Source organism: Pangasianodon hypophthalmus, chromosome 10, assembly GCF_027358585.1.
Source record: "Pangasianodon hypophthalmus isolate fPanHyp1 chromosome 10, fPanHyp1.pri, whole genome shotgun sequence".
NCBI classification, from domain to species: domain Eukaryota; kingdom Metazoa; phylum Chordata; class Actinopteri; order Siluriformes; family Pangasiidae; genus Pangasianodon; species Pangasianodon hypophthalmus.
In genome coordinates this window covers 28,497,239-28,510,463 of record NC_069719.1, presented here as the reverse complement: position 1 = coordinate 28,510,463, position 13,225 = coordinate 28,497,239, and the positions used below count along the sequence as shown (strand labels likewise).

General features: G+C 36.7%; 1 protein-coding gene across 1 annotated transcript in view; it reads right to left on the bottom strand.

Annotated features, from left to right (window-relative positions):
• daam1a (dishevelled associated activator of morphogenesis 1a) overlaps window positions 1-10,610 on the bottom strand; it is a 29,935-nt gene extending 19,325 nt beyond the window's left edge. The window contains exons 1-2 of the mRNA XM_026926569.3: window positions 10,284-10,610; window positions 2,029-2,242 (exon numbers count right to left, since the gene is read on the bottom strand). Of these exons, the coding sequence (XP_026782370.3) occupies window positions 2,029-2,211 (183 nt within the window). The 5' untranslated portion in view covers window positions 2,212-2,242; window positions 10,284-10,610. The remainder of the gene's footprint in view (window positions 1-2,028; window positions 2,243-10,283) is intronic.
• Between the last annotated feature and the right edge of the window lie 2,615 nt (window positions 10,611-13,225).

Here is a 13,225-nt window from a genome sequence, read left to right as displayed (position 1 = left end):
TAAAGCGAAGGATCGTCACACCAAATATTGACTTTGTTTCATTTATTACTGTTTACTGCTCTTTATTGGATTTTTTAAAAGTAGAAACATTTAATTTCATTATTTTTGAAGGCATCTTTGCTCTAGAGCATTTCTTTGCACGTGCCTAAGACTTTTGCACAGAACTGTGTATATATATGGAAATGTTAGCTTTAACATTCGCACAAGAAGAAGTGTTGTAGGAACGCTTAAGAGCGTTATGTAAAAACTTTCTGCTAACAACCAGAACACCTGACAGCCTAGAACTGCAATGCTTAGAAAACGTAAATAGACACACACAGAGGCATGTACACACTCACATACACATGCACATGAGAGCTTCATATTGAGGACGACACAACTCTCTGCTTCAGATTAGTGTAAATTTTACAATAATATTGCCACTGTTTGAAAGTTTTGACTCCAAAACCAATAAAGCCTTCTAAAAACAGTGCAAAACTGAGGGTAATTTCCATTTTATTGCCATTTCTGACTCAAAACCATAGAATGTGTTACGTTATTATTGCTGTGAACTCAGAATACATGAAAAAATTTTATTTAAATTCGAATCTCGTTTCATTTCTCAATGCAGTTCGAGTCAGCGTTGATTCTGCAGCATTTACAAACACATATAAAATATAACGCTGCTATTTCTCCTTATTCACTGCAACCACTGAGCACAGAGACATTGTAACACATGAAGCTCTGCAACTCTACAGAAGAAAAAAGGGAGAAACAACGTGTGAGGGAATTTTAAAATGAGCCAAATGGCTGCTTGTAGTGAGAAGCAACAAATTTGTCCTAAACACATGTTTAATATTATGTACTGAAAACTCACCAGAGATGCATTACACATAAAGGATAAGTTATCACCTCCATTTTCACCCACATGTGCCAAGAAAACAGAAACATCACCATGACTAAATATTTAAGAATCCATTAATATCGCTGCTTTTATTTTAACTTTGTGAGGTCACACTGTGAACATGATTAAAGTTATTTTGGCTCAAGATTTCAGTGTTTGCAGGAATTCAGTAACTGAAACACAGATGAGCTGTCATTCACAAACATCCGCTTGGAAAAATGGCACTATCACGCCATATAAGTGTAAAGGTCTCAAGTCATAACCAAAAAATAGTGGTTCCTGTGTCATCAGGAATAGTTCAGTCCTGCTGTGAACCATTTGTGTACACCCTGTAAGCCATGTGCATTTGTGCAGAAATGAGACGGAACTCTGCTATTGCGCGCCGACTACCAGCGTCCTGTCAATCCTCATATACAAATGATCCTGATTCAGTCTAAACATGTCCTCTGTGGCTTACTGTCAGTGTATCATAACTGATAAGAATGGCTGCATTATTATCACACACACACACACACACACACACACACACACAAACACCTCATTTTTCTAACATGAAGCTTTGTGAGCTCGGCACACAGATGAGTCGTATAAGTGGAATAAAGGTTAAAACTAAAAGCTTAACATACAAAAACCCACTCGAGTTGGTTTCTGAACTAAAACACACTCAAGTATCAATGAAATATCTTTATATCACATCATAACCCGTCTGATTGCTCAGAAGGTGATTCATTTTCTATAAAGCAGTGTTTTCTTTGTGAAAGACTTTAAAACATTTATATCTTATATGTTTTATATATTAAATATTCCCTAATAATAGCTACAGTTTAACTTTAGTCATTTACTAAAATACTGCTAAAATAAACTTATTGTAAACTGTAATAAAAGTTCATACAGTTTTACATTCCAACATGAGAAAAGTTTCTAGAACTTCTATCAGATTATTGTATTCATGAACACAGAGACGAAGTTAAGATATACTAAGAAAAAGATTTTTTTTTTTTAATGTAAAAATGTAATGCTGACCCGGAACACAGCTAAGTAGTGAACATTACAGAAAGGATAAATAAAGATAAAATCTGAACTGTATTTTTATAACTGCTCGAGCCATGAGTGTGAAAAAGCAGAAGAAGAAGAAGAATACACACCACGAGTTCGGAGAACATGGCGTCCAGCTCCTCGGCGGGAGGTATGGGCAGCCTGGGCTCCATGGCGTGCAGCGTGAGGTTGGTGTCATGGCCGACCCTGTGGGTGATCTCAGGCTGCTCACTTCTCTTAAAGCAGCACAGGATGGAGGACCAGCCGCGGGACGACTGTTTATGAGGAGCCATCGCTGCGTCACAATACAGCTACAGCGTGATGCTGGAGGTCAAAAACACACACACACACACACACCATAAGGTTAGGGCAACACTTTACTTGTGCTTTAACATACACACCAAAGTCACATCAGCATGTCCTGATGTATGTCTATCACCATACGCAAATACACTCCTACAGGTAATTTACACTCCAGTACACACGCTCATAGACCACTAGACTAGAGTATATTTACTATCAAGGGGCTACACTCAAATATACTCCACTATACCAAAGTAAATATACTACCCAGAGGTCATATTCAAACACACTCCATTATCCTATGGTATATTTACTGTCCAGTGGCCACACTGAAATACACTCCTCTGTGCCGTAGTATAGTAAATATACTACTAAGAGGTCATGTTCAAATAAACTCCACTATAGTAGAGGACATTTACACTCTAGAGACCATGATCAAGTACACTCCACTATACTATAATATACTCAATACTCAAACTATACTATACTATACTATTGTCCAGTAAATTTACTGTCCAGAGGCCACGCTCAAATATACTCCAACATACTACAGAAAGTTTATATTCCAGGGGCCATGCTCAACTATACTATAGTACCACAAAAATATTACCCAAATACGGTCTATTGTACTACATTAAATTTACTATTTGGGGGCCATGAGCAAACACACTCCACTATACTATAGTAAATATACAGTAGGTCACATTCAAATATTCAAATCTACTATACTACAGGAAAATAAAACCTTTAGGGATCATGCTCAAATATACTCTACTATGCTATAGTACTATATATATATATATATATAAATATATATATATATATACTATTCACAGGGCACATTTAAAGACGCTCCACTACACTACAGGAAATTTACACTCCGGTGCCATGCTCTAATACACTCCACTATACTGTGGTACACTAAATATACGACCCAGAGGTAATGTTCAAATATGACGAGATTAATAAAATCCCCACGCTTGCGTCCTGCCTCATCAACCCACACAGTGTTTTAACTACTGATGTAAATAATGTTAGCTTTATTAGATTTGATTTTTGGCTTTTGCAGTTTTGCATTTTCATATTGTAAGATATGAAGGCATGGATTAAACAAAAAAACATCATGGTTCAGTCACCAGTGTGTCTGTTGATATAGAAGGAGGAATAAAAGGAGGTGACAAGGCAGACTGTTCTTGCTGAATAGTAGGAATGTCCTTCTGTCACTCCGAGGCTGAAAGAACTATTGTTTTTGTTTACACAGACGTGACAAGTGAAAACGTGTGAGTCTTTATATGTAGGAACTATGCTGTAAATATGAACATGGAAGCAACGAGTGAGCTAGACTAGTATGCCAAAAATTATAATAATTATAATACATTTCATTTATATATTGTACATTTCTGTGGAAAGACCTTATATTAACTATACTAAATACTGTATGTGATGCTTTATAATCTAGTTACTGCTGGTACAAAGTGAATAATTGATGACTTTTCAATGTCTACGTGAACTTCGTGAGAAATTCTTCCTATTCTGTGCAACGTGGCCGTGGCTAATATTGGATCACTTGGTTTTACTTTCTATATGAGCTAGCATGCTATATACCTGAACCTCTGCTGCTAGCATGTACCATCTAAAAGACTGTTTTGTTATAGTTATGTAACAGAGAGATAGGCGGAGTCCCTCAAGGTTTAATTCTGTTACCGCTCTCATTTTACTTTACTTTTCATGCTCAGACTAGGGAAATTCTTCCTAGATAAAAAAAAAAGCATATTATAGCTACACAGACAACACCCAGATCTACAGATATACCACCAGTCAAATGTTTGTACACCCCTGCTCATAGAAGGTTTACTATTTTCTACTATTTTAAAACAATAATGAAGATATTAACACCATGAAATAACACATACGGACCAAGAAAATAATTTTAAATCATTAACAGTGTTCCTGATTATGTTTTCTACACTCTTGGCATCATCTGAGCTCTTGTTGGTTGCATCTTCATCCTAAATTCTAAATAAAAACCTACTTATTGGGGGAAACAGTTTAACTGTAAGTAAAAACTACTTATTAAATTTATTCACAAATAAAACAGCCTTAACATTGTTTACGGTTGCTATTTACAGCTGTCTTAGGAACAAATTTCAACCATAAGCCTTTATCAAAACGAAAAATATGTATATATATTCAAATGTATGACTGGTAGCATACAGTATAACCACACAGGGATTCATTCCTTAAATATCATGATTGTATCTCAATCTTCAGTGATTGTTAAGGAAAAAAGGAAGCTTCAGAAGCTTTGTGCTGTGTGTAAGATTCAATCATTCCCAGGTGGGCGAAACCTGCAGCTAGAGTTTTTGTGAGATTGTGTGTGTCCTTGCTCACAAGGCTGGAACACAATGTCTCCAAAAACAATAACCCATGACCCAGAGAAGGTCGATGAGCCAAAACCACACAGGAGATATCACTCAAAAACAGAAATATTTATAACGATTTCGCTCAGTATACGATGCACACTCAATACAGGTACCTCCCAGGAAGTAGATTTGCAGAAATTGTATGTAAGCCACAATCTCAATCTACAGAAGCCTCACTGAGTTCGTGTGGGAAATTACAAGTTACCTCGCTTTTGTTCTCCAGAAGACAATGACCATCAGAACTCAGCGAAAGCAAACAGCCCAGTGAATGGTTTAGATCAACTCTGTATACATGACAGCAAAATTAACGTTGACAAAACAAGGACGTATGTTTAGAGAAGTGCCAAGTTTGCCCAATAATAGACCTCCGTGGAATTCTCGGGTCCGTCTTTCCTCAGTGGCAAGGATCAGAGCAGCGGATTATGAACTATCCACCTGTAAACAAGGCCACATTTCCATTTCCATTCACTCGTTCAGCTGGTACTTTTAGTCAATGAGTGTTACAAATGAGACAGAAATTAAGCAAAGAGGAGAGCTGAGTCGCTGAGAGTTAAAAGCCCAACAGCATCTCTCTGAAAACTCACAACGCTAAGTTAAACAAAACCAGGAGCATCACTAATACTTGCTGTTAACTACACGTATGTCATGCAGGTAAGTGGGAATGAGCATGTAAATGTGTGTGTGTGTGTGTGTGTGTGCGTAACAATTTCTGCCAGCATCACAATAGCTAAATGGTTACGTGTGTATGGTGAGAAATTAGAATTAGGCTCTTGTTTTGTTTTCCTAACTATGACCACTGCAACTTTTCCCAATCGTCCTGCCAGTAAAGCCATAACGAGAGAAGTGTGACCATGTGAGCACCCCACACACACACACACACACACACACAATTCCAGGCTACACTGTCCAGGCCCAGGTAAATCCCAGCATCCCACACCCAGTGCTTATAGGGTGTGTAGCATGTGTGTTTTTGTTTTCTGTAGGTTGTTTTCTTCACAACTCACCCTTCTGATTCACATCTACTTACGACCTCACCTACAATAATACACAATCACACACTCTCACACACTCTCACACACACTGAATAGCATCTGCTGAGCATGGGGTTGATATAGAGGCAAAAATCATAAACAAAAATGACAAGATCCGTTAACAAAATTGTAAAAGTAGATACTCAGTTTTTGAAAGAAGGCGTACTTACAGTAGTTACGACTTATTTTCTTTTAGTGAGGTTTTGCTAATGTAGTTTTTCCTTATATAATTTTTTCACAGATCAGGTAGGCAGGCAGAAGGCACACATAAGAGTTGTAAAGTATTTTCTCAAATTTTATTAAAGTATGATTTAATTGTTAGTCACTGAGTTAATCATTGAATTTGCAATTTTTTGATTTTCACAGACATACCACACCCTTAAAAGTAACTGTAAATGGATAAAGTGTACTTTACTTAATAAAAAAAATGAAATCATTGGCAAATTGCTGTGATGTAAGAGGGATAAAACACTTGGGGACGTGCTGTTATAGGAACATAATCAACTTCATGGTGTTAATAGTAACGCCGCTTCATCACACCACCCAGTCGTTGATTATTTTCCTAGAACAGCATGTCCCCAAGTGTTTTATTCCTGACATTTGACATGAACAAAGACAGGATGTGAACTGTTCAAAGTTCTGGTTTGATGGGATTTCCAGAAGCACAACACAAAACCTCTCTCTCTCGCAAGGACTCTATCTCTCTCTCTCTCTCTCTCTCTCACACACACACACACACACACACACACACACAGATTGACTTTAACTCCACCATCAGTGTCCCTTATTATGATTTTCACTGTATAACAGGTTGAGCAGCGACTCATTCACCTCAGATCACTCAGAGCTCCAGCTTCATTCACATGCAGGTGATTGGTTTTTATGCTAATGAAACATTTCAGCTTTTCTTCACCTGGTTATAAAATCATTGAATAGTAAAAAGAAAAAAAAGACTGTTAAAAAACCTTCATGTAATGGCACCTTGTTAAAGCAGCTGGTGTTTGATATGGTGAAGAATTAATACGAAATCAGATTAGACTTATTATTTCATTATTTAATTGCACATTATAGAACTGAGACAGCTCCAGAGCTATTTTCAAATCCAGATTTATAGCAGAGTTATTTCACTTATCCTCTTAAATAAACTTTACATCATCTGAAGTAATTCTGAGATTTATACAGTTCATTAGTGATAAATAATTTGCCTTTATCAGTAGCACTTTTATAAGGAATTTGTGAGAAAATTACATGTATAATTGTTCTTTCTAAAATAAATAATCATATTAAAAAAATGCTTGAATTTCAATAAATAAACCAATAAACTGTGAAAGCAAACAACGTCATCATGAAATATTATTTCATTATTGTTATTTTTAACAAAAATCACTATTGTTTTGTGGTTCATTTATACTTCATAATATCCATTTACATATTTTTTATTTCATTAGATTCAGTTTTTATTTCATATTAGAGATCGTACAATACTACTTTTTCTTTTCTGATACTGATAGTGAAATCAGTCGATACTGATCAGCCGATACCGATACCCATGTTTTTTTCTTTAAAATCTACTAAGCTTTAAAAGGATTTTTTTTAAAATACAGAAAAAAATAAATAGCTTAAACACGACTTACACAAAACCACGAAAAGTGCAGTGCAAATATAATAAACATAATAAAGTAAAAAATATAATAAAAATCAATCCTAACAAAAAAATACAATCAACACTGATGTGCTGGAGCTGTTCACTGATTGGCTTTTTACATTTTCACACACTGAGGAGAGAAAAGCTGTTTAGCGTTAATTGTTGTTGTCTCCTAATGATTAACGCTCGATGTCGACTCAATCAGTTACACAAGCAGCTCTTGTTGTAGCCAAAGAGCAAAGCTGAAACAGATGATACACAAACAGAAACTGGATTCAGGTGAAGCAGGAAGTGATCCATCATCTGTAAACTGTTGGGCCCTAAATATAGTGACAAAAACATTACACATTTTTAAGTAGTTAATGTTTAAAAACACTCCTGAATGGCAGCTTTACACCGAGCTGCCAGGTTGATCTGGTTACAGTAACAGTAACAACTAATAACGCAGAGTGCATAAAAAACATTAAATAGTCTGTTTAGGTCAGTCACAGAGTTTCAGACAGACAGGTTATTAGACAGGCACAGATACAGAAGATTAATAAACAGACAGTCAGAAAGTCAGACACACAGACAGCCAGATTAATACTCAGATAAACAGATTAACAGATAGACAGACAGTCAGAAAGTCAGACAGATTCATCAACAGATAAACAGACAGATAGACAGATAAACAGAGAGACAATCAGGCAGACAGGCAGATTATTAGACAGAAAGTCTGACAGATTAAAAGACAGACAGACAGAGTAACAGACAGAAAAAATAGTAGACAGATAGACAGATATTAATAGACAGACAGATTAATAGACAGATATATTAGACACACACAGTCAGTCACTCTGATGGTTGGTGATTGGTCAGGAATGTGATGGAGTGTATGAACAGATATTTCTGATTGGTGATCTCTGATTGGTTCTCTCTAATTGGAGCTATCTAATTGGTTCTTTCTGATTGGTTCTCTCTGATTGGAGCTCTCTAATTGGTTCTCTCTGATTGGAGCTCTCTGATTGGTGCTCTCTGATTGGTGCTCTCTGATTGGAGCTCTCTGATTGGTTCTCCCTGATTGGTTCTCTCTAATTGGTTCTTTCTGATTGGTTCTCTCTGATTGGGGCTCTCTGATTGGTGCTCTCTGATTGGTGCTCTCTGAGCACAGCTCATGCAGGTTTATTTTTGTCAGAGAAAATACAGAATTATAAATCTGTGAAATATATGCTAATAACATGCTGATGCTCGTGTTCCTACATTACAATAAAGTTAATAACAAATCTCTCTGATGTTACACATGCTCATATGACCAGTAATATTTTTGAGACTTGGGATAAAAAAATAAATCCTGAAAATGAATTTATGGCATTTAAAGGGAAATAAATGCATGCAGTATGGACGCTGAGGAACACGCTGTAGACTCACGGGTCAGTCAGTGAGAGTTTGTGTTACACAGCACACTCAATAACAGATCAATGACATTGAGTCACACTCATACACTCCTGATTACGTAAGGAATAAAACACTCGGTGTCTCTGTATACACACCGTGTTTAGGAAAATAATCAACGTCGCTTCATCACACGCCCACGTCACTCAGTATTCTCCTCCACCTGCATGACACGGAGTGTTTTATTCCTCTTCTAACACAGCTAGTGGCTAACAATTACACTTTTTATTTATTAAAGAATGACATCTTAATTTTTATCTGTTTATAGTTACATTTAATGTCTGTGAAACAAGTTCCTGTTTGCACTTTCGTTATCATTTATAGCAGCTATAAAAAGACACCTCCTTCCATAAATGTTAAATAAACATCTTCTCACAGGGAACTTGGTACCAGTAACTCTGTTTCATCACACCTCCAAAGAGTTTTAGTCTTTACTCATCAAATATAAAGTTTATTCAAATCTTTCAGAAATGATCACATTGATTAATTCACAAAGTGGTCAAGGAACGACACTTTAACGGCTTAACAACATTTGGTATAGGAGGTGATCCTTTAAAGTTGTAGTGAGCTAACAAAATCAACCTGCTTTAAATACTTTCACAAGTTTTCAGCACAGTTAGCAGAAGAGTGAGAGAGAAAAACGAGAGATTCTTGTAACATTAATTCTAAAAGCTGTGCCAATTGTCAAATCAAATGAAGTTGTGTTCAGAAAAAAGACTGAAAAGATTTTTTTGCTTTTCCAAATATAATTAGTGATTGCTAACAATAATCAATTTATAAATAAATATTAGTAGCTAGTCCACGTTATAATATATGATATTTCATTATATTTATTTTAATTAACTTAAATATAATAGCATCATGAAATGCAGGCTGTAGTGTTCATGATATGTTCTCTTCAGGTTACCATCATGATATTGTCTGTTGTTGAGGATGATTATTTTATTAAAATTAAAAAGAGTCCAAGTCCATGAGAACGTGTCCCAAACCCTATTTATCATATAGGCCACATAATCACCATCACAACACATCACTCTCATGTGTCTCATGTATCTGTGGACATGTCCCAAATCACTGAGGTTTTTAGACTCTAATAAAGACCAAAAAAGAGCAAAACTGCTAACAGAAGATGTGTGTGAGAGAGAGAAAACACGTGGAGAGAGAGTGAGAGACAGATCAAGAGAGAGAGATACAGAGAGGCTCTGTCACACCCTGGCGAGAAATGTACACCGGTTTCATTCCATTCAGTGTGTGTGTGAGAGTGTGTGTGTACAGGAGTGCCCTTTGCTTGAGTCACTTTAACGAGAGAAGAGGACGGAAATGGCAAACACACACACATACACAAACACACACACACACACACACACACGGCAAAGTACAAAGTGCAAGTGGAAGTAGAGTTTACTGCCCTTTCATCTGCGGAAAGTGAAATCTGCTTCAAGGTTCATTAATAGTATTATTATTAATAATAATAGTAATAATAATAATAATAATAATAATAATAATAACAATAATAATAATAGTGTGCTTACCTGTGCAGGTGTGTGTGAGTGTCTGATGGAGCAGCTCAAATCCTTCCCTGCTCTAAGTGTGTAAACTCCACAGCATTGTCCCAATCCACACTGCACCCTCAATCCACCCTAAATCCTTATGTCCGATAAGGTGTAGTGAACAAATCTAGTGCACTTCCACCAAGTTCCCTTCCTTCACACAAGTCTCATAATCCACAGGGATTTGACACAAATCGTGTCTCTTCTCTCTGCCTCTGCAGTTTGAATACACACACACAGCTGTTCTGAGTCGTCCCGCTCTATGTTTGCCCCTCCCACTCCCACTCTGATTGGAGGAAGTAGTGTGAAGCTCCACCCAAATGTCTTACAGCAAGATCTCTGCTCTGAGCTGATATTTACATCCAGCAATATATCGTAAATGTCACTGTTTATTTCATATGGATGTGGAAATCTAGCTTTGAGTCCCAGTGAAGGAGGCGTGGCCTGGTGTGTCAGCTGCTGTTCCTGTTACCACCCTGAAGTTGATTGATTTCCTCTAACAGCACATCCTGAAGTGTTTTATTCTTCTTATATGGCAACAGTTTGCCAACGATTACAGTTGTTTACTTTATGAAAGAACAAGAAGTCGTGTTTTTTCTCTATTATAAATACACTGAATGTTTGTGAAACAAAGCTCTGACACTGGAGACTCCTTCCATAAATGATAAATAAATCTCTCCTTACACAAATCAATGATTACACATGTTTTTTATTGTCTATTATTATTGGAGCGTCTGCCGTACAAGTCCCTGTTACTATAGAAACGACGATTTATTAGAACAAGCGCATTAATATAAATCTGTGACTTGCAGCTGCACTACTGTCAGAGCTGCTGTTCTAGAGAATTAATCAACACCTTCTCTTCTGACCAATCACAGTCCAGAACTCAACAGCACTGTGGTATAAAGTACATGGATGTGCTAATCCATTAAAAAAACCAACATAACTGAAGTTTATTTATGGACAATATTTTATCTCCAAGACAAAAATTAGCAAAAATTAGCAAAAATTCTACATCTAGCATTTGGGATGTTTCTAAAAATGGCCGACGTTCTACTAAGAACACTAACCAGCCCTGAATTCAGTTCTAGCGATAGGAATGTAGTTTGAGATATAAACACTATCAATGAGGAAACTCTCCAATCTGCTTCCTTCTTCTTTGCTTTTTTTTTTTTTTTTTTTTTTTTTTGTTCCTGCCACAAAATTAAAATAGTTTGATGAGATAAAGAGGAACATTAGAGTATTTCAGGTTTTGAGCTGGTGGTGAAAGTCCAAAAACAACAAAATGCAGACTCACGAGTTAGAAACCTCACACAATGGGAATGTGTGCAATCAGTGCAAAGCAGTGGAGGGAGTTATGAAGCTGGTAAACGCTCAGAATGCTAATAAATCAGTTACTCGATATCATGTAATATACCACGGGTTCATAAAATACTCGTCTCTGATTGGCTGATCTAAGGCAATAGTCAAAAATTGAATCATAATTCGATATCAACGCTCTTTTTAACTGCAGTACGATGGAATGTAAGCATGATAATGGTCATGAAAATAATTTGAAGCTAGGTTGATATGCATCTTTCACGTCACGCTACAATTACAGTAATTATGAGTCTCCAGCTCCAAAAGCATTCTCAGTCAAACTCGTTATTACCTGGCGACATTTTCAGAACTCAACACTGTGACGTTATAAACGAAAAAACATCTCAGAATGGGGTATCTGGGAGTATAATATCAGAATGTAACTCTATAGGTGTCTATTATAAACGTTCCTTATTATTTTTTGTATCATTAATCACACGATAGTTTCACGTTTTATTTGAAAGATGTAAAGGTCTTGTGTGTGTTTCCATAGAAACAACAAATTTCCGAATACAAGAATGTAAATTTGCGAAATTTGCGTTACACATTTATGAAACTGATATTGCTGCAGTAGTCTTCATGTACTTCTACTTCCGAAAGTTCATTCCAGTACTTTCTTTGGTGCTTTCCTTTAAACCTGTCTTTGGTATTTGTATGAGGAAACTAACCAGCATTTCAGTCTTTAGCTGAAGGTTGTCTTTGAAATTTTGTAACAAAAACTACGTTAAATTTATAACGATGATAAGGTTGGGCAGTTATGACTTAGTATACAAAAGACACTACACTGTATATAAGAGTGTATTAAACACACACACACACACACACACACACACACACACTGCACAGTTTCAGTTCAGGACACACAGGAAGGAGAAGGAAATCCTGAGGTTTAAATTAGCAACAGACAAAATTCCCCAATAATCACACAATGGACTACAAAAAGAGTCCTCTGTGTCAGTCTCAGTAAAAGAGGCGTGTCCTATGTGTGTCACTCCCAGGAAAAGAGGCGTGTCCTCTGTATGCCAGTCCCAGTCTCTATGTAAACTCTTCAGTTTACTTTATTAACAGCGTCTGTCACGTCAAATTCTACGTAATTTACTCAGATAATAAAACTCGCTCATTTAGATTATATCACTCCCTAATTTTTATCTCTTGTTATAACTCGGTTTTGGAGACTGTTATTTAATTACTGTTGGAAGTGCGTGTGTGTGTGCATGTGTGCGTGTGTGTGTGTGTGCGTGTACATGTGCATGTGTGTGTTGGCTGCATTGGAAGAGTCAGCTCTGTGTTTTCGTAAACAGCGCTAAGAATTACAACAAGGTTCGTCATGCCAGGCGTGTCAGAACAGCAGGAGTGTGCACTGTGTAGTATGGCTCAGTAACACACCTTTCACAAGGAGCTTTACTGCAACTGGAGTATAAAAGTGTGTGTTTGAGCAAGATTTTTTAATATATCGCGTCTGGTGTGTTTCCTGCTCTGTCAAGAAGACACACAGGAGTGTATTGTTAGCGTAGTGTGTATTACTGTATGACCAATCAGAGGTGTTCGGTACATCACACTCCATC